Here is a 25,659-nt window from a genome sequence, read left to right on the forward strand (position 1 = left end):
GTAACAATGAGGTTTGGACAAAAAGAAAAAAATGTAATAACTTGAAACTGTTGGATATACTGTGCAGTACTCATTTCTAATACAGTATCTGCCATGTGGTGGCTTACAATACATCACTCTGTATTATCTTTCTCAATGTCCCAAGTGATTTCAGACAATGGGATGTTTACTTCAAGCTGCACAGAAACTATATAAGTAATGACCATGAAATGTACTGTAGAGGAAAGAACTGCTTTAAATGGTGTTTTAAAAGAAAAAAAAAGTATATCTCCTGCTATCCTTTTCAGAGTATTACTGTAGAAATGCTAACTGATATTATTTTTACTTAAAGATAATTAATTGAATTAACACAGATGATTTCTGATCAGTCTGTTGTTGTTAGTCTTTAACATAACCACAGTAATATATTTTCAGAATGAATTATAGCTATAGTAAATTCAAAGATATGAGATGCTTTATTGTTTTTTTCTCTGGTGGAATGAATGGGGGAAGTGCATATGCAAAATGGAATTATGTGACACTTAAACTGAAGAAAGCATTATTGAATAAGAATATCAGTAGTCTCCCAGAGACCTGTTAACAGTGTTGAGAGTTCTTGCAGAGTTTGTCTCATTGAGCTGCTATAGCAAACAGTGAAATGGCAGCTGAAAATATTACAGTACATGTAAATACATTTCAATGGGAACCAGTGATAATGTGTACAAATGTATAATTTGTCTACAGTAAATCTGCCAACGTAAAATTCATGTGATGTAACCTGTAATCCCTATCGGAGGCTGCTGATTTAATCTGTATGATGGATATACTCGTTACCTGGCATAATACAGATACATTAGCTCCACCGTGTGGGAGAAAAAGAAAATGACATTTTTTCTTGTTGTTTTGTACAATCAGTGAAAACAAATGCATACATACAGTAATTATTTCAGACCGTAATTCCTTGACAGTTGTCTCCGCTTACAGTAATTGCATCATTTCTTGAGGAAAAGTAGGCGTACTCTTCCTCAAGTCCTTAAATTTTATCTGTACACCAAAAAGATGTGCATCTATTCAAACTAATAATAAAAATGATCCAAGAATGACATTCACATTATGAATACAAAGAAAACATATGCTGTTTTTCATTTATGCGCTTTTAATTTTATACATTGTATCTTTCATTGTTCTCAGTATTTGAAAGACAGAAAGACAGCTTAATTATCACCTAATTTAATCAAGGTTTAGACTACAAAAATATACATTACAAAACACATTAGCAACACAAGCCATTTTTCAAAATATATTAAAGATTACATATAAGCAATGATTGTCGCAATCATTGAACAATCACCATCTTATTGCTTCAGCTTCATTGTGAAGAAAAGTAGTTTAATTTCCTAGATCAGTGCTGTAAAACAGAAAATGTAAAAAAGACACTAGATAACGATACATTTACAAAAATGACAAATAGAATTATTTTTCATCAGCATTTGGCAAACACATTTTAATTATAAGAAAGAGAAATATGGTCTAAAAACAGATGTAAGGATCTTCCAAGATCCACTGTGTTTTAAAACACTAAAAGTTTTATTGAGGAATATACAATATAGGCTACTACATTTTGAATGAAGATGTGTGAAGCAAGGCTCGAAAACAGAATTGCTATGGCAATATCAGTTTGCTTTTGGAATCTTCCCTCTCCCCTGGCTGCTCCTGGAGTGTATAAAACAATTCACCACAAATGTATAACCTGTTTTATAAAGAGGTTTTAATACAGCTATGAGAGAACAGAAAATATGTCAGCAAGGAATAACACCGCAAAAGGTCACATTTTTAATTAAAATGCAAAGGCATATACTGTACCCATGCAAACGGAAAGATGTGAGCTACACTTGTTTCATGGAGCATTTAGTATAAGAAATGACTTCAGGTCCAATTCACTTAAAACCAGTGCTTGAGGAAAAGGCCATTTTCATATGACTTCCGTGTTCTCTATTTTCACACTTGTTATTCCTAGTACTAGATGATCAGTTGTTATAATGAAATCATTCCACAGGTCACAAAAACAATTTAAATATTTGAACAGTGATATGGCACAATCATTTTGCACCTGAACTGAAGGGTAACTACAGTAACGTGAAGGTTATTTTGTCCGAGTGACTTAATGTGAAGGAACAACAGGATATTCTGGGAAAGTCCGATTTGTGCTTTAATGACAGATCAAGAGAATAATGCCTTCATGCCATGAAGATGTTCCTTGGGTGGATTCATCCTCAAGTCGTATTTGGCACTGAATCAAAGTTTTACCATATGTACTGTAGACCACCCTGATGGGTGCCAGGAAATGGGGCACAGACATCCAGAACGCTAATTGGCATGTGCAACCGAATGATCGATGGGGGATCCAAGTGTGATGGACTGGAAAGGAGTGCTGCAGAAGTCAGAAGTGCTGGCAGTTGTGATGGCAGCTGTCCATAACTGTACTGCATTGCTAAAGTCCTGGGATTTGACTTGCTGCCTGTCACGTCTGCTTGACATGAAAACATTTTATTCCACCAGGAAAAAAAAACCATCTTCTTGCTGTTCACAAATCCAGATAAGAATGTGGCAGTTATGCCATGGATGCCCAACGTACCAGACATTAGCCCCTTTAAACATCTGTGAGATGAGCTGGGAAGACATGTGGCATCAGGGGCTCAGAAACCAGTGAATGGACACGTGTTTCCCAGGCTGTACAAGAAGACAGATGCAGAATCCCGCAAGACAGCATCTGCCACCTAGAGCAAAGCATTTGTCAGAGAAGTACACACTACACACACTACTAGCTTGTGACGTTTATGGTAGAAGGCAACTCTATCAATGGAAAATCTTAATCAGCATCAAGAGTTTTCCTATGCAACCTAAGTAAAAGAAAGTGCTGGCAGTTCTAGGATACTCTACTGGATATAAATATGCACCTTCCATAACACTGTAACTATCTCACAGATCTGTGCTAATTACATCAGTTTCAAAGTACTATTGATTTAGAATTCTTTGTTCTTCTTGTTTTCCTCATACAGTATTTAAAATATTGCTGATCGAAGCTAATACAGGAAGGATTCAACATAATTTGCGAGCAAAGGTCACCGGGTCAGAGTCGGGCTGCGATGTGAAAAATACATTTTGTGGGATGGCGCCGCAAGGCGAATCCCAAATCCCACGCACTGGGGAAAATTCTTTCCGCTAGCGAGTGAGTCTGATCTCAGCCATTAACTACATAGCTGTTACGACACCAGTCCAGAAAGATTCCCAGGCCTTCTCACTTACCTGCCCTAGGGTTCCCGTCACATTACTACACAGAAGTTGCGTCACTGGGGACTGGCTGAAATCCCAGCGCTCGCCTTCCTTGAGACTTTGAGATGGATGTCCGCCTGAGCATTTTCTTCCCTTTCATCTGCACTGAAGACTGTATGATGTTTACCCTGTATCCTTTCCCCATGACGAGCTTCTTCAGCTTCCTGGGATGTGCTCATGTGGTCCCATGATCATCTTATTCCACCTCACTTTGATTTTATGGAGAGAGCAGCGCTTCTTCAAATTATGTTTATTAATTATTTGAATGTGAAATGTGTCATTTGTTTGGAAGTGTTACATACTGTATATTTAATAACATTTGCCTTCTTATTAAATTAATACTTTATGGGAAAACTAAATAATGGGTTATGAAATAAGGCGTTATTATAAGCTGCAGAATTATTCACAAATGTCTACTTTCCCGAGGGTTTTCAACATCTACCTCTCAAGAATATTAAGTTCCTACTGTAGTCTCATTCTAAAGTTCAATACAGTGAAATTGTTTCATTTACAATGATTGGTCTTAAAACAGATTTGCTGAACCCCAAATGAAAAACATTTTCTGCAGTCAGGTCCTATGCAGGAATATTTTACAGCACCAATTAAAATGCAATTTGTTCATACGCTTAAAAAATATATAAAAAAAATAAAATGACTGCAATAAAGACACATGGGAAAACATGCCACATCATATGCACAAACAGTATTTTTCAAAGTATATATTTTTGCTTGTGTGATTCCTGCTCTTAAACCTTTGCAAAAAAGCAGGTTGCAGGAAGATGTGTTTCAATACATGTGGCACTTTGACAAGATTAAAGAAAACATCACCTTTAGTGTCTATTTCACAGTGTAATCCATGAAAGAAATGTATCAAATTTCTTCAGTTATCTCCGGAGATTGTTAGCATCGTGATAGGAAGAGTTTTCCAAATCAAAATAGTCTTCCAGTTTCCACTGAAGTGTTTCAAAGGTTGGTCGTTCAAAATCACTTTCTTTCCAGCACTCCAGCATGATGTCATAGAGCACAGGAGGGCAGAGAGGAGGGCATGGCATTCTGTAGCCTGTAGGCAGCTTCTGAACCACCTGCTGATTTGTCATATCTGGAAAAGATTAGAGTACAGACCTCATTACTACAGAACAAGCATTCCTGTCCAATATTTCTGCTGTATCTGAACTAAACGATATACAGCATGACCATGACTGGTACTGTATATAGTTACTTAATTACATTCTTATCACAATCTTACCAGCAACTTTGTCATGAGGACCAGCATGTAACATTTGAACTTTTAAAAGCAAGAAGAAAGAAAGTTTTTTCTTTGGGTAGTTATTGCAAAAGTAGTTCTTTCCATCTTTTGAAAGACAAAAAGAAGGACAAAATTGGAAAAAAAGGGTGATTTGTCTTGCTAAAATTTAACTTTACAGTCTCTCCTGAATCACAGATGCAGCATGGCATAGAGAAGCAAAAAATGAAGTCAGGTACAGTATGTGCTTTAGTAAAAAAAGTAATCTGACAGGGTAGTAGTACTTGCTTAGGTAGGATTAAACATGTTGCTTGTATAGTTTTAGTCCATCAGTTTGTATGTACATTATTTAATTGAATTACTTTAAAATTTATTTACCCTATGTATTACACTTAAGCAGGATTTGCTGTCATTCTTGAACATGTTAGCCAGCAGTTCATTCAGCAACTCGCAGCATGCAGCTGTGAGCCTGGCCAGCACCTGGATGGGAGACCTTCTGGGAAAGCTAAGGCTGCTGCTGGAAGAGGTGTTAGTGTGACCAGTAATGAGGGCTCACCCTGTGGTCCGTGGTAAAGCGTCAAATCAGAGTGGAGGCCTATTTAAATTTGTGGAAACTAATTTGCGGAATTATTTTATATTTCTGTCAAAAAATATAATTACTTGTGAGCTCCAAACGAAATCTATTAACAATGAAAAGTATTAACTAAAGATGTCAGTTATACTCATTAAATCCAGCTGCACACCATGACAAAAGTAGCAGGATTCACCTGGTGGGACAAAACCTTAAAGTTGACAGAAATGTTCAGATCTTCAGGTTCAAATACATTTTAAAAAAGTCAAAAAAGCAATAGTAAAACTTTGTCCATGTTTTATCTCATACAAAACAGTTAATTTTTAATTACTTTAATTCCAAATTGATTTTGTTTAAATAATTATTTTCCACATCTTTCTGGCTCCAGTGAGATTGGATTATTCATACATGAGTAACAATGTTCAATAAAATCTAATTTTGAAAATACCCCTGCTATATAAATTCACTGTCAACTATTTCACCTTTTTTTATTGTTCACTGGTTTGTAAATGATAGAAGTGTAGCTCGAGAAAAGTGCATCTCAACCAAATGGACAGCTTTAACAGCAGATCTTGAAACGGCTGCAGAAACATTCCCTTTAGGAATATTATAACACTGGAATACTGTTTTTCAAGTGACGTGAAATGGTTTCTATTTGAGGTCCAACCTTTAGCTTTTTCAGACAGCTCAGTCTCCCAGTCTCCATGACACACTTGTACCTAACAATAATAGTTAAAACCTCTTGGACCTCTACTGTATTTCTAAATGTTGTTGCAAGAGCAATGGTTTTGAAGAAGGAACCTGGCCTGTTTTCAGGTTCGATGCCTTTTATTGCTTTGTGCACTGACTAACCCAGCAGAGGCACATTATATCACCATATGCTGTACACTCTTTCCCACACCCTCACTGGTCCTGCAGAGTCACTCCGACTTCATCCGGAGTGAACAGTACGATTAACAGACTCCCCGTCAGAAATCACTCGCCCAAACCAGGACTTTGATCCATGGGCATGTTTCAAATGAAACCCAGATGAACACTTTTCATAAATAAAGACAGATTTTCTAGGTTTCATTTTCTACCGTAGGTTTCAGATCTTCAAAGTGAGATCATCGACAGAGGACAGATTGTTTTTCTTTCTGTGCAAATGTGGAATTTATCAGAAAGGGATTTAAAACAAGAAAAGTGTCTTACCAGGGTAGGGCATCTTTCCAAAGGTGATTATTTCATACAGCAGAATACCAAAGGACCACACATCGGACTTGATGCTGAACTTGTTTGCATGTATTGCCTCAGGTGCTGTCCATTTCACTGGGAATTTAGTTCCCTCCTTGGCTTCATATACATTCTCATTGTCCACCTTGTTGAGAATACAGATTGTTACAGTATTAAATTCCAAGGCAATTCCAAAGTAAGCCTTAGTATTTACATAGGTCAATTCCTATATTGAAAAAGCTAAACATGAGAGGGATATTAACTTTAACAGGTGCATTCCACCTCTAGACTTACTGTATGCTGCTAAAATAAAACTATCTTTCACTAGCTAAGCTCAAAATTGACTGCTTTGCAGCTTGACCAGATCTCTTATATGACCGACAATGCTTGGGTGTCTGTGTTTGCTAGAATGTAGCCAATGCGTTTATCCTGATCTAACAATATAGCTCTCAGCCCCCAACACACAAACACACTTCCAGTATTAATTTAAGTGGTATTTTGACCCGATGTAAAACTAACACTGATACTCTCCTAAATCGGACCACAGTGTGAACACAGTGAAATTAACCAAAGTCAAATGTGCTTTGTTGAAGTATGTTATGTAATACTTTATTATCTCTTTGGAAAATGTACTGCAAATAAAATATACAAAATGAACACGGACAATTCCTTGACTCTTTCTTTTGGGGGCGTTGTCTTAGGGCATGTTAAACACTTTTTTATGGAAAACAGAATTCTGTGGATTTCATCTTCGAAATAAAAAAAACTTACCATAAACACTCGAGCCAAACCAAAGTCCGCAATTTTGCAAATGTTGTTTTCACCCACCAGCACATTTCTTGCTGCCAAATCTCGATGAATGTAGTTCTGCAATTCCAAGTAAGCCATCCCTGAAGCAACCTGAGCTCCCATTTCTACCTGGTCCCGAATAACAAGTGTCTTTCCTCCATCCTCTGTAGAAGAAAGATTGGTGTTTGTCAGAAAAGAATAACTACTTCATCATTGCAGTGATGGGGCTCTTATATACTGTAAAATCTTGCTCAGGAAATAACCTGAATGTTACATAGCCCATGAGTCATTTTATTCGCCACCATAGCTCTGATGATAGAGCAAATAATCAGGGCCACTTTTAAGACAAAACAAATATTTATTAACAAATAATACAACTACACAACAGTCACACTCTGACACATAAGCACAGGCAGTGGGTTCCCGAGTTGTAATTCCTATAGACCTAGAAAATCCAGAATTCTGCCCCTGTAGTCTAAATACACAACGAACCCCCCTGGTTTAAAAGCTTATCATGCTGACCACTCTCTTACATTGCTATGAGACACGGACTGTCTCAAGAATTGACAGCTCATTAAGATCCTTCTGAGCTTCCTTCAGCAGTGCTTGCATTGATTTCTGGGGATCAAATGGGAGGACCACAGGATCAATATGAGTATCCTCTATGAAGCAATGTTCACCAGCATCAAAGCCTTGCTCTTGAGAAATCGACTCTGAAGTACAGGTCTGCATGTGTGAGACCCAACTAGGATCTCTTCTTCCAGCTCCCTGCTGATCAATGCTCAACAGGTGGTCAAAAACCAGCTCAAGGTTGCCCTCAAGCACTGTATTGACATTAATTAACTGGAAGTGTAGGCAGCAGGCAGCTCAACACGTTGCTGAACAATACCGAGCAAAGGTGGCTTGAGATATCAAGTCTGAGGTCTGGCTAAACTGAACTTTTTCAGTGCTTGTCTACAGCACAAATACAGCTCACTCTGTATTGGTAGGTTCATGTTGGATTTAATTTGTTTGAACAACCCTGCTGAAACATCTCCAGTTTCTTGAATTGTAAATGCCTAACTGAGTGCAACTGGACAAAACGATTTCTCTGAATGACATTATGGTAAATAGAGTATGCAGCAATGTTCAGATTCAGCTCAGCACTGAATACCACCTTTACACAACCTTGCATCACTCACAGCAAACAGGAAAATGTTAATTATTGCCATCAAATAAATGAAGGGAAGTGACAACAAATCCAACCTTCATCATCCAACCTTTAATCCACCCATCTAATATTTTTCTTGGGTTTATAAAATCTGAGAAAACACATGTGTAGATTAATAGGACACTGCAAAAAATGGACACCATCCACCCAACACTATTTTGGATTCTCACTGCCAAAAAGCACATGGATTGACTTTTCATAACTCATGGCCTTAGTGGAACAAATACAATTCTTATCAATTACACAAATGATCGATATAACTCAGAAATCCAGTTATATTTTAATATATCAATATTAAATGAATATTAATACATATTCTGCATTAATATAATATATTAACATATTATATTAATACTGGATATTCATTTTAATTATTCAAGGAGGAGAAAGTGAACTATCCACTTTTTTTCATTCATCAAAGTTTTAACAGAGCTGCCTCCTGACCTGAGATGTGTATCAGCAAAGTGTACTTACTCTGGAGGTACTCAAGCAGACTCCCATTTTTCATCAGTTCTGTAATAATATAAATTGGCTCCTTCACAGTGCAAACAGCATACAGCTGGATAAGCTTGGGGTGTCTCAGCTTCTTCATTATTTGTGCCTCTCGAAGAAAGTCCTGGGGGTGCATAGAACCTAAAAAACACGAATAGGGGAAATGAGTCAGACATCATTTTTAAGGTATGTTGCTGTTTCTACATAACCCACATGGGAACTGCAGAGATTACTTTATGTCTCTAGCTAAAGTGCAAGTGCCATAAATCTTAGGTATCACTGAATTGGATCAGGCTTGCAAAGGAAAACTAATAAGACCAGGAATTTCATTTGGGAATAGAGAATGAATGTGTTTTGTTGTGATTGTTTTCAGAAGTAGTATTGCCCGGCCTAATGAAGAGACCATTTATTTTATTTATTTTTTTCAACTGGAAGCTGTACATTCAGCTTTCATGGGCTGACAATTTCTGTGCTCATATTTTGCAGCACAGTAGTGTTTTATTTCTTCCCCGTATTGCTATTTGATGTCTACAATAGAAGTGTCATCTAAATATTTTCAGTCAAGCTTTTTTTATGAAACATTTAATCAAGTCTGTCACTATACTTATTTAAAGTATGTTGTTTGTAAAGGTCTTAGAATATTTGGAAAAATCCATTTAAAGGATCTATAAAGAGAACAGATTCAGTAACAATGGATTCACTATAACAGTGATTTTCATAGTTCTCCACAAAGGTAGAAATCGTAATCATGGATTTGTTTTACAATGACAAATACTATAAAAACGAATGAAAGGCATAGCAATTTAAACAGGTTTCAATATATTTATTTTACTCAAACAGTACTGTACATTAATCTGTAAAAGAACATTGAAATGCTGATAGTTAATAATCATATGCAGCTCCCTCATAACATTATGTTTGCACGTCTTGCAGTGTTAAAATGTACTATAGAATATTCACCTGGCTTCAGAGTTTTAATGGCAACCGGAGTAGTGTCATTCCATCGTCCTTCATAAACCTCTCCAAACTGCCCAGCTCCTAGTTTTTTTAGCAATTTTAGAGAAGTACGGTCAATCTCCCATTGATCTGCTGTATTGTAGGACAAACCATGAGTCTGTGGAGTTTCCAGCTACAAAAGGACAAACGTACAAAAACAGCCATTCAGATAATGGTCAAAATGACCTTCAATGATTTTTTTTTATGGTTCCTGATATTATCCTTCCAATTTGTATGATGAATAAAGCAAATTCGAACAGAAATTTTAGAAGAGAGGTATCTGACTCATTTGTTATGATGGGTTAGACTTGATTTAAATGTACTTCAATTTGACCACACTTACCATCCATTTTAGAACCCATTTTCTTTCGCTGGACAAATCAGTTTTCACTACTGAGATTTTACTAGGAACTGTGTTTTCACCTCGGAGTGTCAATTTCCCCCCAAGACCAAGTCGTGCCAAGACAGCCCCCTGTCACACTAGACATCATCAATCGGAGGCACCGCTACTCGATCAAGGTCGAGAACCACAGGGAGCACCGCGTGTGCGAGCGTCAAGAAACCAAGAACGGCTGCTGCGAGTGTGCACCGCACGCGCTCTAACGAGCTACAGAATGAGTCCTTGTTGACGCCACTGTTCACGACTGCCTCACGAGCCGGAAAAATGAACAAGGCAGGTCAGACCCGCCCTGCCGGCCACGTGTTTGACACCACTGCATTAGGCCATAACCGGATACCGGCTGAGAGGGAACGCTGGCGCGCTTGGCTGCCACTCCTCACACCAGATTTGACTTTTTTTTCTTTTTTCTTTCTCTGCCACCCTGGTTTCTAATTATTTATTTTTATCCGCTTCACGTTGTTATTTACAAATGTGACTTCCACTTGCATTGTGACTGCTGCTTCTACTGCCGATTAAATTGCTCCCCGATTAAATTGTTCAACTGAGGACTTTTAACCACCTGCGGCTGCATTGATTCAGGATTCAGGATTCAGGCTTCTAAGGTACACCTCACTGCAACTGCTGCAACTACAGAATTATTTCCTGGTAAAAGCAATAATCTAACTGGTTCCATTCTTTACCTCTCTGCTCCTACTGTATTTAGTACCAACATCTACTGTCTCCTCTGCGTATTCTCATCGTGTTTATCTTGTGTATTATTCATTGTTTATTTTCAATTGTTTGTTGTTGCTGTTGTCATTCTGTAAAGCGCTTTGAGAAGCTACCTTTAAAGGCACTATATAAAATATAGGTTTTTTTTATTATTATTCCTTGGCAATAAAATTTAGTTTCATTTAGTTTCATTACCAGTAAGTGGCTTTTCTGTAACAGCAGATGATCATAAGGGATAAATGGGCTGCACTGGGTTTTGAACCAACTCCCACTTTAATATAAATTATGTTATTTGTTATGCTTGGGGGGGGGGCCTTGGCGCGGCCCTTGAGAGCCCACATCAGCCTGGCAAAGTGGTGAGGTTATATAGCTCATGTGCGTATTGCCGTGACGTGCAGTTGTCATCATGCCCTTTATCCCTGTACAGGTGCACCGCAGACTGACGTGTACAAGGTCACTGACAGTCACCAAGTGAGGCTGCAGGGGAAGGCAGTGTGGACAGAGGGTCGAACCCCGATGACCAGCACAGCAGTCAGTTTTATTACAGCATTATAAAGGACCCTTACCGTCCTCAATGGAATTGCAACACGCCATTTACAGATTTTCAAATGAAAAAAAAAATCAACTTTAATCACAGAAGATCTCACCTTCGCCTTCATGCAACAGGAAATGTGATAAAAAAAACATTCTCTTGCTCACTGTTGTTGAACTTCATGTAAACAGGTACTAGTGGCGTGAGATACATGGAGCAAACTAACATTTTTTTAAAAGTCCAGTATTCTTACAAATATGATTTCATTACCTACCTTCATGCATGGTTCCCCAAGGCACACACAAAGACCACCTTGATTTCTGGAGTAGTACTCTACAAGCTCCCTTAAAGTACTAAATACTTGTTTTCTGGATACAAAGTAACCTCCTGCATCAAGTTTTCGGATCTTGTAATGCTTTACAACAGATGAATCTAAAACTGAAGAGAGAAATATAAATTACTGTCAAATGCAATTTTTAAAAGTAACAAAAAACAGGGAAGAAAAAACTGAAGTCTTGGTCAAAACTGGAACCACTTTTTTTTTTCTTACCAGTGCATTGTATAATTTTATCACCACACTCTTCAACTTGAATTCTAACTATACAGTATATACTAACTATTCCAAGAGCACAACCAGTCCAGGCAATACTGCAGCCTTGTCTGGACCACTTTCCTCAGGAAGCTCTGGAGCTGCTACTATATACCAGAGTGGTGGCACAGTGGCTAAGGATCTGCGCCTGTGGCTGGAAGGTTGTTGGTTCAAATCCCACATCCGGCAGAGGAATCCTACTCCGTTGGGCCCCTGAGCAAGGCCCTTCACCCCAACTGCTCCCGGGGTGCTGTATTAATCCCTGTCTGTGTGTCTCATGTAGTGCAAGCTGCGGTATGTGAAAAGACAAATTCCTAATGCAATCTTACCTACACTGACAATAGGTCATCTTAGCTGCCCGACTGCGAGAAGAAGTTAGTCAGTAGCTCCAGTGTAGCTTAAGCTGTTTTGCTTGTTTTGTTCTGAATTTGCCTTACAATTGTGTACTGTACAGTACTGTCATCCTGGATCCTCCTGTTTTTAAGATCCTACACACCCAAAGGGCTGTCACATTTATAAAACATTGTTTTTTTATTGGTTCCCACATTTTCTAGAAGTTAAAAAATAATCTATCTATGCAGTCTCTCATAAGCAGGCGTGTCCAGTTTTATATCTGCATACAATACCCTGGATCCATCTACATTAAAGGTTATTTCCCAGGTGATTGCCCAGTCTTCAATTGTAAAAAAACATTGTAATACACTTGCATACTTGCAATACACACTTTCCCAACTTTTATTTACTTGCTCATGTGATTAATCATTTTTTTTTACTTCCTTCAAGCAGAATAACATTGTTCTATTGATATCTATTATTTTCCATTATACTTTATACTTATACTTTCCATTATACATTATAAGCATACCGTATTAGGATCACAGTTCTCTACTTCTCCTAACTCTACCCTATGCCTTCGAAAAGACTAGATCAATACAGACATTCCCTCTACTAAACTCATGATTTCAGTTTTTCAAAGTAAGGATTGCAGAAGGAGAGACAGCAGGACTGATAAGATAATAGCAGTCACTGTTTTCAGTGAGGACTGACTTAAACCAAACTCTGAGGCATTTGGATTTTGACAAAAATCTATTATGGCTTAGACAGGGACTGAGCTTCATTTACTCAACTTCAATTACTACATTGATCTCAACCATAAGGCAAACAGCCTACAGCCATATCCAATTTTTATGACTTCCTGTAGGAAATCCACTCTATTGTAGCCAATCAGCTTCTGTTGCAGGAGAACAGGAGATGGACTCTGGCTCGTCTTCTAGTTGTTCAAATTATCTCCTTCTCCTCCTTTGACAAGGATCTTCGTTGCCTCAACAGATAGTTCAGACTCACAGAAAACATGCTGAAGAGAGCCTACTGGGCTAACCTTTGTGACACAATTTGCTAACTCACCTAACATCTTGATGTACATTATTGATCTGTGCTGGGAAAATGGCCGAGCTTTAGGTCGCTTGCTAGCTGCCTGAGTAGGAGTCAGGAGCCACCTTTGCCTGATCCAGCCCTTGATTCAGAGAAGATGGTCCTGCTGGTTGCCCTCATTACCCAGTTGAGACTTTCAGACAAACTTCAGTGCTCCAGCTGAGCCCTCCAAGGTGCCTACTTGCACATTCCAATAGGTTCTCCAGACTCACACCCACTCCTTCTCCAAGTCTGTGGACAGAGCACTTTTACCATTTTGAGCATGAAGGGATTGGACTGTAAATTACCTAAATGACAGACTGAACTGTGCGGAATCCTGATCACAGGCCTAGGCACACACAGCTGAGGTTTTTAGATACATTTCTAATCGATGGCTAATGAAACACTGCAAGTAAAGCAGCCTCAGCCCTTGTCCAAACAATGGTCTTTCAAACAATGCAGTGGGTTTTGCTGGTCATGTACAGATAAGAGATAGATAGATAAGACTTTATTGATCCCGAAGGGAAATTGGTGCGTTACAGCAGCCCAAGACAAGCAAAAAAAAAAACAGACATCAGGATAGACGAAAAATTAGAATATGTACAGTAATAAAAAATAAATATAAAATAAAATAAATAGATAGGTATGTGCAAAATATGATCATAGTCACTGTAAAAACAATAAAATATGTGCAAAATGTGCATATAGCAAACGTGCTGTCCATAGACGAGCATATGAAGGGCTAACAGTCCTAGCCTAGGGCAGCGTTATCCACCCTGACAGCCGCCGGGAGGAAAGACCTGCGGAAACGTTCCCTTGAACACCGTAGCTGGAGCAGTCTGTTGCTAAAAGTGCTCCGCTGCCCAGTAACAGTCCCATGAAGCGGATGAGAGGCGTTGCTCATGATGGCTGTGAGCTTGGTCAGCAATCTCCTCTCCGCCACCACCTCCAGGGGGTCAAGGCTCAGCCCCAACACAGAGCCATAACACAGCAGTATTGGTTTACATGAACCACTGGAGGGGTTCCGGTCACAAAGATTTCACTATGTGGCACATAAACTCCTGCCTGTGCGCAATCCTGGTGACTTCAGGCGATCTGGTACATTAGTATATTATCAAAATAATATACTAGTTATATAGTTTAAAATTATTAAACTGTATTTACCTCATTTTGCTTTGTATTTTTTAGTATTTTTAGACAAAAACATGCTAAGTTAATGCCAAAGGTATTAACCTGGCCTTTTAACCGAGAAAATAGATTGCATAGCACTCAGTGCAGTCATAGGCATTTAAATAAGAAACATCAGGTTACATGGCTATTTTTTATGTCTGAGAATTTGTCAATATTTGCAGAAGAACCTGGCATTAGCAAATATTGGCTCAGACTCTCTGTGTTACTCCCCTGCTTTTCACAGTATAAACTGCTCTTAAAAAGGTTACCTGAAAGAGAGTAGTCTCCTTGATGACTTTCACAGTTTCTGACAAGAAAAGCTCTATTTTTATTTCCTTGAGACAGGAGCATCTTGTCCGCATCTGCTCTCTTGATATCTGCAAAAAACCACCTAAAGGAAAAATGACCAGTCAGTCAATTTAACTGAAATGAAAGACTATTGCAGGAAGTATGTTTTGAGGAATCATTATTTGTTTTTCTCTCCTTGAAATTGATCTGAATTGTAAAATCTCTATTCCTGCAAATAGTTAATACCTGCAAGAATTATTTTTTAAACAAATTAAAAGATAATACAAGATTAACAATCACCCACATAACAAATAATGTTAACATTAAGGTTTGTTATCATTTAATTAACAACCATGTCTGCTTTTTCCACTGGGAAAGTATTATGCTATAGCATGGATATTTCTCATTTAGCCAGATTGTTCCTCTCGAATAACAAAATATTATTTTATACTGTATCTTCATATAACACATTTATTAGCATGTGTTGAAGTATCAAATAAAAAAGTTCCGATAAAAAAAATCACAATAAATTCTGCAGTCTTATGGTACAACTGTAGTACATATTTCATGGCAACCAAAACGAACAATTCCATGGTATATGATTTCAAGTCTTTGCCTAATGGGCACAGCAAGAGAATACAATTATAAAAAAAAAATAATAATATTCTGTACTGTTGATGAAAAAGAAAATACAGTATCAAGGCTCTTAAATCCCAGTCTCGATACACTGCTTATTTTTGTTCTAACATCTTGGTTATCGGATCAAAGGATTTGATTTTAAGTAATTTTAATATTATTAACATTATTTTAACACCTAATTTACAAATTGGGTCTTTTTTAATTCTCTTCAGTCCTGGAATTGTCACTTACTCTTTACAAATCATTTTATTTTACACTTATTTGGAATTTTGGAACAACAATTTAAGAAATCAAAGTATCTATCAGCCTGAATAAGACTCCAGAAGAGAAAATGGAAGTCCTTGCTGAACTGAAACTGATGGACACACAGAGACATGAGGACAAGCACTAGGACATCCTGCTTCAAATGGTACACATTCCCAGATCTACACTATGATTTGACCCCCTCCACCCTCATGTCCCTCGTCCATTCAGAGTTAGCCACTCAGCTTAAACACATCTTTCTCTGGGAGAGCCCACAGTCGACTGGTACAGCATCCAAAAACTACGTGATCGAGACAAAGCAACATTCAAAGCACATCCGGGATAGCATTTTTGAAAAGCACCCACCTGGGGAAAGGTATGAGAAAATTCTCAAAAGTATTCAACCCCTTGGATTTTGTCACATTTTATCTTGTTACAATATGGAACTGTAAATTACATTGCTTGTTTACTTGTGCATTGTATACTGTTTGTTTGTTTATATATTGTCTTGATGCGGTGTCAAAGCTTTGTGTTTTTACACTTTTTAACAATCGAGAGACTTTCTGTAAGTAAGAATTCCATTGTATCAGTACATGTACTGGTTACATATGGCAATAAAGTTCATTAGGATTCCATATTGCAACACAATAAAATTCGACATTGTCGGAGGGAGGGGGCTTCACCTATTAATAGACTATTCAGAGGTTATTAAATGAGTGTGATGTTTTAGAATCTGTTTGTGCTTTCTCATTGAAGAAGAAATCTTTTTTTTTTCTAGAATTATTGGAAAATGTTTACCTCCAAGCACTTATAGAACCTTTGTTATGCTCCACACATGAAAGTAAACATACTGTATATGGTTGTATTTCTGTTGGATCTTCTTCCATTCATCTACTCATCCTTTATCAGAATTCTCTTCCTTCTCAGCATATCCTGGGGTGCGAGACTGCTGCCTGCTCAGCACACCGTCACAGGGCACATACAAGCACCGTTGTCCTCCTTTTCTCACAAAAATCTCCAATTTCGACTCATCTGACACCAGAGGAAAAATGGCTCTAACATTTTTACTTCAAAGTCCTTGTGATCTTGTAACATTTGGCTCTAACAGCAAGACTCAAAATGGTTTCCTTGGAGCATGACTTCAGTGTAGTGAATAGTTTTCAGTCAACAAAATGCAGCTGTAGAAAATTAGGTTGTGATTTTTATTCACTTTATTCAATTAATCTCTAATGGCTTTTGCCCATCTTAAACTAGTGAACGTCAGATACTGGCCTTGAAATCTGCTTGGTTTTTTTCCCTAAACTTCCTGTTCTTTTTCTGCCTCCTGTTATTCCATTTTTTTATCTGCTAATTTTTGATGAATGAAGCAGCTCATGTATTCAGTTAGGAGAACTCTGGTCCTTAAGGGCTGAGGAGCAATATGAATTAGGTCCTAAATGATCACTACCTAATATCACAAATAGCCTGCTTGTATGGTTTCAAAGAACTACCAAACCGTGTTATTGTGGGCTGTCAAATCCTGGATCTGGAAGTCAATATGCCTGCAGGTTATCATCTTAATTCACCTTGTTACAGGCTAAACCGGCAAGTCACGGGCTAAACTAAACCAATTTAACAGCTTCTCCAAGCTTTTTGGCTTTCTGTTTTACACACACCTAGAAAACCTGCAGACACGTTGACCCTCCACAAACAGGATGGGTAAGCTCTGCTTGGATGCCTTGTCCCAGGCTGAAACCCAGGTCCACACCCTCGTAGAAGACAGGAATTTCAGATCTGTGTGACAACTGCCATCACTGTGACACCCATGCCCCCCCCAGCTGTTCCATATAACATAAGACAATAAAAACGTGAGGAATTCATTCAGCCCATCAAGCCCCTTTGGTAGTAAACCGATTTGAGATCCAGCCACTTCTTGAAAGAAGGGAGGGTAATGGTTTCAACAACATGGCTGTTTGGCTTGTTCCATAGCAAACTGTTGTTTCCACTTTTAGACCTTTCTGCATGTGCTTGCGTGTGCTTACGTGTGCTTGCGTGTGCTCGCTCGTGCGCGCGTGTCTGCGTGCATGCCTCATCGGAGGAGATGTTAGATCAGAGATCCAATTAGGTTTTCATTTGTAAAACTTCTAGCTGTAATTAAGACATACGTTTGAAAAATAAATGTCAAAAAAAGGATTAACTAAATTAATAAACGGGGCATTCTAGATCATTTTCCTAAAGTTTTCCTTTTACAGTACACTTTTATGAGTTCTGTACAATAAATACTATTTTGGACATAATTTTGGTTTCTAGAGCTTTGCTTTAGTTTTAGTCACACTAAAATCTGGCACACCTTATGTACATATAAAATCAGAATTTGGAGGCAATTTATTTAAATGAGGATCTTGATCTCTATGGCACCGTGGAACTGTATGAGCCATTATAGAGTTAATGGTGTTATAATGGTGTATATATACTTTGAACAGTAGTGTAGCATGGAGAAACAGTATATACACATTTAAGGAAGAAACACAACAGAGCTTGAGTGTATTTCCATGGCAGACTCTCACTTAAATTACAAAAGTTAAGTTCTCAGTACATTGCTTGCTGGAAAAATGCTTTCAAAATATAGAAATGAAAAGGCACTTTCACTGAAGGTGAAATCATCTTTTGCAAACATGACGCAGTGAAAACATTAACCAAAAGAATGGAGTTCATCAATCCCAGTTTAGGAACTGATGCTGCCAGACCCTATGGGTGTTGCCTCCAAAAACATATATACAGTCCAAAGTATGGATATATCCTTTATTTTAAAAGGTTAACAACTGAGGATTGTATTTTTTAATAACATAAATTCAATTCTACCCTTTGGTGAGTTAAACAAATTGACAGACTGGAATGCCTTAATTTAGACAGTGCAGACATATTGGGTAATTTTACTTTCAGCTGTCTCTTGTTGGTCAGGTTCTTGTTTTTGGATAATTAGGCATCCATAAGAGAACTGAGCACCACCCATCAACCTGTTTCGTTTTGACTTCAGTGTTTGGAGTCCGTAGTTGAAAGCCAAGATGAAAAGCAAATAACCTTCTGTGAAATAAAAAGCATTCACTTTTGAAGCTGAAATAAAAGAAGACATCAGAAACAAAGCAGAGGAATTGTGCATACTAAAATGAAAAAATGTGGAATGTACAAAGCAGAAAGAAACCACTGGTATAATTACTGTAGCAATCAGCCAAAGCCTGGCCAGCCCATATCTGCAGCTGACAACAGAATCAATTTCAGAACTGTCCAAGAAAACCCTTCAACAACTGTAGGTGAACCACCTCCAGACTGCAGAGGTGAGAGTCTGAAAATCACATTTACTAGAGGACTGAGCCAGCAGAATTAAAAAGACGTCAGTTTTAATTTTCCCCATGAATGGCAAGATCAGACATGGAAAGATGAGCCAGAAGATTACACAAAGAATTTGGTAAGCTGAATGGGTCACAGACTTGATGGAGTTATTGCCTCAAAGGGATGTACAACCAAATACCAACTTTTATACTCTGAAATTTCCTTTAAGCGGACATTAATTAATTAAATCATTCATAATAATATCACTATAACAAGTTGTTTGACTGTCAAATAAAAATATGTTTGGACTTTGCTGTCCCAATGTGTTTGGAGTTTGGAGTGAACTGTTTGTGTTTCATTGAGCGTGCACCCATACAAATAAAGAGAGATACTGTCTGGAGCACAGCTGACAGGAATGAACAACCGCAATGTACATTTTCATGTCCTTTTTCTATTTATACTAAATAAGGGGACTGCTTTGTCTTCAGCTTGTGAAACGGGTTCACCCAGTTTTCAGACTTTATACACCCAACATTCAGTTTTCTCCAGTCCTTCACATTCTACAAGCTTTCACAGTGAAATGTGATAGCAGGTATCTGATGTCTTTAAAAGCATGTCCTAAAGATTCTTCTACATCATTTTTTTAAAAAGTAGCTTCAGCCCTGTGATACTAGATGTTTCTAATTACACCCTTGACCTGATTTGAATTAATTTAAGCCCATAATTGAAAATTGCTGTGCAATACTCTGTCGTCTCCTTTTACAGTACGATACTCCATTATGTTTTGGGTGTCATGTATTTAAATTTAATCTAAATTATATTCGGCCCAGAACTATATGACTACTGTTCTTAAAACTGCACAATGCTACTTGTAACAATTTTGTGAGTGTGTCAATTGTATACTTACAATCAAACATAATGCGTCACCTAATTTCTCTAAAAATGTCATTCACCACTTTATTGGGCATAATAAAATATTTTTTTCAACTATAGGCCTACATATTGGACCCTGATAGCATGTTTATATTCATTGAACACTCATGTGTCTTAGCAAACAGTAATTACAATGTGTATTAAGTTGGGATGTGGCTATCAATTTCGGCTGGTCTGTGGAATCATAAAACAGATTAAACAAACAAAATTATAAGAGATAGCATTTCTGAATCACATTCACTAATATATAACATTTTTTTAAATGGAGGATTTAACAATACTTTTATCTATGTATATAATATCCATGTATATACAGTACAGAAAAGTACAGATATGCATTTGTGTTTTTATTTAAATTCTGTATCTTGTTATTCACCATGGATAAATGGATAAATGAATTCATAGTAAGAATTTAATGAGACACTTGTGGAGTTTCAGCCCATATGGTCCACTGTTATCTGAAAGGTGCAGATATAAACATTGCAGTATTACTCTAAGCCATCATCAGCCTTCATCGATACAATGGCAGATAAAAAAAGTCCCAAGATTCTTCCACATAAACGTTTGTTTTTGGTTTTTGTCTTTCAACTCACACACTGGAAGTCCTTCTAAGGAACCACTTATAATAATAAACTATTTTATATAATGTAGCGACTTTTAAAGTAGCTTTTCAAAGCGCTTTACAGTAAGCAAAAAAAAAAACAATGATAGGAGATAACAGAGTTAGCACAATTAAAAACAAGGATTTAGAATGCAGTGGAAGATGCAAAGGGGGCAGACACAGACATCAATCATTTACAAGCCTTTTTGAAGAAGGATTCTGCATTCTGGAATTCTGGAGGAAGAAGAACTTTGAGTCTGAAACTTAATCTGAATTGAGCCCGAGTTTGATTTGAAAGCGCTTAGAGAAGGGGACTCTCTGATGTGTCTGATATCCTTCGGGACAGAATTCCAGAGCTTTAGGGCATTAACAAGAGAAGGCCCTGTCACTCATGGCATGTAGATGAGCTTGGGGGACAAACAGGAGACCAGAGTCAGATGAACCAAGGCTATGAGGTGGAGTGTAGGAAGATATTAAAACAGACAGGTATTGAGATGCAAAGACATGTACAGGCGTATACAGTACGTGATCACAAGGACTTTGAAGTAAACATGAAACCTGACAGGAAGCTAGGAAGTGCAAGGAAGTGCGAGGACTCCAGGACAGGAGTAATGTGATCACTAGCACACAACCTAGTCAGGATTCTGACTGCCAAATTCTGGACACACTGAAGTTTTTTTCCATGTGGATTAAGATACCCCAGCAAAGAAAAGCATTGCAGTAATTAATTCTAGAGAGGACAAATGTGTTGAATAGTCAGCCACAGTCTACAGCTTTATTTGTATTAACTAAATTTTATATTTACTATTCAATATTTTTTTACTTAAATACAAATGATTGCAAGAGACCTATAGAGTCAGGGTGATGTGATCATACACTGTCGTGTCATTGTTTAAGTTTAAACTTGGTTCATCACCGAAAAATGTATAATGTGTTTTTCAGCCTGTATTGTTCCACTCATGCTAGTATTTCCATTTTTTTATTACTGTTTTAATTGATTTGGTGTTGAAGGCTGTTTGTACAATATTTACAATTCCCAATTTACACAAGCAATTGTTGTATATATTCCAAAGTTCTTTGGAATGTAATTACAAAAATAATGCTGATTTGAGCTGTGTAGATAGTCTCTAAAATTTGAACTTGATTTATATCCAGTTACTTCCTGGAATATGTCAGCTATTAATCAAAGGTTACCATGTCAACAAAGGAGCCACAGAAATAAAAGCAAATAAATGGGTGTTATTTGGTTTAAAACTTGCTAAGCTTTGAAGAATATTTAATCACTTGAAGCTCGTAAAAATAATACAACAAATATTGGAACCACTTAAGTCTCTTCACTTTTACAATGATATCATATACATTACAATCGTTTGTGATCTGAAACACTGAATTTTATATTTACTATTCAATATTTAGTTTTACTCTTGGAAAGTTGGGAAAGTTGTTTTATCTTAGAGTATTAGAGTATAAAGTACTAGAAAAAACAGTAATCTAATGACATCAATAAACTGAACATCAATATAATTGCAAAAAAACAATAGAGTCAAGGTTATGTGTTCATGCACTGCTGTGTCATAGTTTAAACTTAACACAGATTACGTTCATCACCAGGAAATTCATACTGTACTGTTCCATTTTTGCCTGTGTCACCCAAACGGACATGAGCAACCTTCTACTTTGATCATAAAGACACCGCACTAAGAAACCAAACTGAAAATGTATCTTCAGAAAGATAAAACTCACATCACTCAAAACATTATGAGAATACAGGATTTACAGAATGACTGTACTGTAAGTGCATGACTGTAACGTAGGAACGGGTTATAGGTTTATTCCATGCTGAAAAGAGAAGAAAGGAAACAACGTTTCGGTTGTGGAGCCTTCTTCAGCATTCAGCATGGAATAAACCTATTACTTGTTCCTTTGCAGCCTACGCATGCTGACGCAGCTACCCACCTGAACTACTTCTGACTGTAACGAAGTTTAAAGACTAACAGTTTAAAAACACTAACAAGCATACAAATTTGCAATAACCTTTATAAATTACCATGTATACAACATTTAACTACAATATAATCATATAATCTATAGGCATGGCTCCAGTCATGTATAAACTATGAATAGAATTTGTCACCATGACCAAATTGACAGAATGATAATGATAAATATGAGAAAAATAATTTCGACAGCAACCAGTCAGGAGCGGTGTTCCATTCCAACTGCATTCCACAGAAATGACATCATTTAGGCAGAACCTGTTCTATTCAGGAAAATGTGAAGTGTATGGTAGGCATTTTAAACAAAGCACTCAATTCCTTGAGCTTCTGTCATAGCATTTGGTAATTGTTACATTGACTGAATGTGATGGATCATGTTTTGTAGTATGATTATACATGATGGGAATGGCCATTTTATTCAAGTAGAGCTTCAACATTGTTACATAATGCAATTCCTTACCATTTGTATTAAATACAGATTTGTGTTGAGGTCTCATTGTTAAGGAGATTCTTGAACTGAACTTTATTCCATTCTACTCTAAATATGCAACATGAAAAAGATATAAGGGTTCCACAAGCAGCTTAACATGTTCACGTGAACAAACTGAATGTAAAACAACAGATTTTATACGTATAAATTTATATGTAAACTTATACTTAAGTTTTCATATATTGGGCTGTAAATGTACAGTATATTCATGAAGTAATATAGAACTTAAACAAGATGTGTATATACATGTACCACTATACAGTATGTGTATATACACAGTATACTTATTTATTATATATAATCGTGCTTATTGAGAAAGCTTACATAATGGCACAACATTACCTGCATGAACACAGAGAAGCAGAATGAAACTCAAGAAACATTATTAAAAGCCTGCCCACGTAATTTGTACCAGGTGTAGTTCCAATTGAAATGAGATTAAAACAATCAATAACAATAATGGTACTGTAGGTCACAATGAAAGCGATGTCATGAGCGATATACAGTATATTCAGTTAATTTAAATGGATGTACTTACGGCTCTGCATCGAGGCTTTCCACCGGCGCAACATAATTAGCTGGAATGTAACCCTCCTTATTCACCGAGGGTCCGGTAAGTGCCCTCGCTATCCACCAGTCACCGTGACTTTTGTCCAAAACTTCGAGCTTGTCCCCAGTCCTGAAAGTTAAATCATCCTGCGTCCGAGCGCTATAGTCATACAGCGCCACATAGCAGCACCTCGGGTCCGGCTCCGGCAGCGGTGGCAGGGACCTTTTGAGGGGCGCATTCTTGTTTTCGATCACTACGGCGTCTGTTTTCGTCTCGTCCTCCTCTGCCCCCTCTGTTCTTGTGAACAGGCAGGGGAAAACAAAGTGACAACAAAAAGTGCATTTTTCCTTTATGGTGTCAGACATCATGAGACCGCAACTTTATGGACCGCTTAGGCATCAATATCGAGGAGTACTGAACCTGTAATCACCACTCGAAATCCGCGGAGGCGAATACAAAAAAAAAAACAACCCCCATACGGTACGTATTCTTGTTTCTCCAGAAGCGCTTTTGCTGAAGGACCGACACCTGTAGTATTAAAAAATTACGTCCCCTCCATTCCCGAAACACCTGCAGAAACGCGCCTCCCGAGTCCGGACTGGACCTGCTGCTCTTACGTAGCGATACTCCGAAGTCGAAGTTACTCACCGAGAACACACCCAGGCACTAAGGATAAGGCACTTAGCAGGTGGATTTCCCGGTTACTAACGTGTTTCGTAAGGCATTTCCTGCTTCGTTTCGTCTCCCCGCAAAACGACCTGTGCACCCTGAACAGTAGCCCGAGATTTAACTCTCGCTATACCTGCAAACACATGAACTGTCTCGCATTCCTTCCGCTGAAGCCATGCTTTCTCAGCTACATGAAGCAAAAAAAAAAACATGCATGTTTTGGAAACTGACCAATTTTACTTTTAATATTTAGGGGGGAAAAGTACTTTCTTTAATGACCGTTTCTTTATTTAGCAGTACATTTATTATCTTTACACCTCCCACATCGAGATTTGAATCACTCTAGTGATAAACACCCATCTGACATAGTCAGCACATTTAGTCTCGCTGCTGGTAAATGGGAAATAAAAGATTTTGTAAATCCTTTAAACCTACAGTGTAGATGGATTGTGACACGAGTTTGTCCCACTCTTACAGATTTCTGAACAGTGTCAGCTACTGCGTAGACGTGACTATCAACACAATAGCAAAACGTGTTTTATAATTATTTTCAAGCATTATTTACTACTTTTCCGCGTCAGTACTTATCGCTTTGACTCGGTTGAATGTCACATAAAACACTGAGGTCATTTCCTTTCCCTTGGAAACTTGGAAAACCCCTGATTACTGAGGGAACACGAATGTGGTAATCCGTTTAGAAAATCACAAAATTAAAGACCACAATTAGTCAGTTCTCCTAATTTTTATATGATTATCAGATATCTTGTTCCCTTTTCATGAGAAATTGCTGCAGTTTACCTTTGTGCTTGCTGGGAATAATCGTGAAAAGGTAGTAAGTAGTATTCTCATTTCAAGCCTTATTACAATATAAAAAAGTAATAATAAAATTCAACTTAGAAATAAAATCATCCTGTTTCCAAAACTTTAAAGAAGACTCATTGTTAAGTAATTTCTCAAAGTAGTATTTGAAAACCTGCTGTCTTAGACTGTCTGGTGTCTATATCAGAACATCTCACAGTATAGAAAGACAGAATAAGGATATGTTATTTTAGTAACATTAATTAGGTCACCTTGAAACAAGCGTTTTAACTCTTTAACATGTGAGCTGCACTGAGTGAGCTACCCTGGGAGGTCCACGAAGTTGGAGTTCTCCTGGATGTCCAGTCACCCTGATGGTGTGTCTCTTTCATGAGAAGATCCATCTTTATGATCTTTGTAAATGAACATGTGCACATTAAATATGTTGGTTTCTCTGAAAAAAAGTCTCTTCTAATTAGTCTTTCACAATGGTGAAGCAATGTTT

The 25,659-nt window shown here is 37.6% G+C and overlaps 1 protein-coding gene across 2 annotated transcripts; it reads right to left on the reverse strand.

Moving 5' to 3' along the window:
• Positions 1-1,115: 1,115 nt before the first annotated feature.
• On the reverse strand, positions 1,116-24,519 carry frk (fyn-related Src family tyrosine kinase). 2 transcript variants are annotated; one of them, XR_001479202.2, is made up of 9 exons: positions 23,676-24,519; positions 14,907-15,028; positions 11,743-11,906; positions 9,790-9,958; positions 8,812-8,970; positions 7,110-7,291; positions 6,318-6,483; positions 3,286-4,411; positions 1,116-2,756 (listed from the first exon to the last, which is right to left on the reverse strand). XR_001479202.2 is itself a non-coding variant. In XM_006626233.3 (8 exons), exons 1-8 carry the CDS (start codon positions 24,053-24,055, stop codon positions 4,197-4,199), a joined length of 1,557 nt encoding a protein of 518 aa, XP_006626296.2. In that variant the 5' UTR covers positions 24,056-24,519; the 3' UTR covers positions 1,116-4,196. The 2 variants fall into 2 exon arrangements, 1 of the variants encoding a protein (XP_006626296.2); XM_006626233.3 differs by having other exon boundaries at positions 1,116-4,411.
• Positions 24,520-25,659: the final 1,140 nt, after the last annotated feature.

Source organism: Lepisosteus oculatus, chromosome 2 (assembly GCF_040954835.1).
Source record: "Lepisosteus oculatus isolate fLepOcu1 chromosome 2, fLepOcu1.hap2, whole genome shotgun sequence".
Lineage (NCBI taxonomy): Eukaryota > Metazoa > Chordata > Actinopteri > Semionotiformes > Lepisosteidae > Lepisosteus > Lepisosteus oculatus.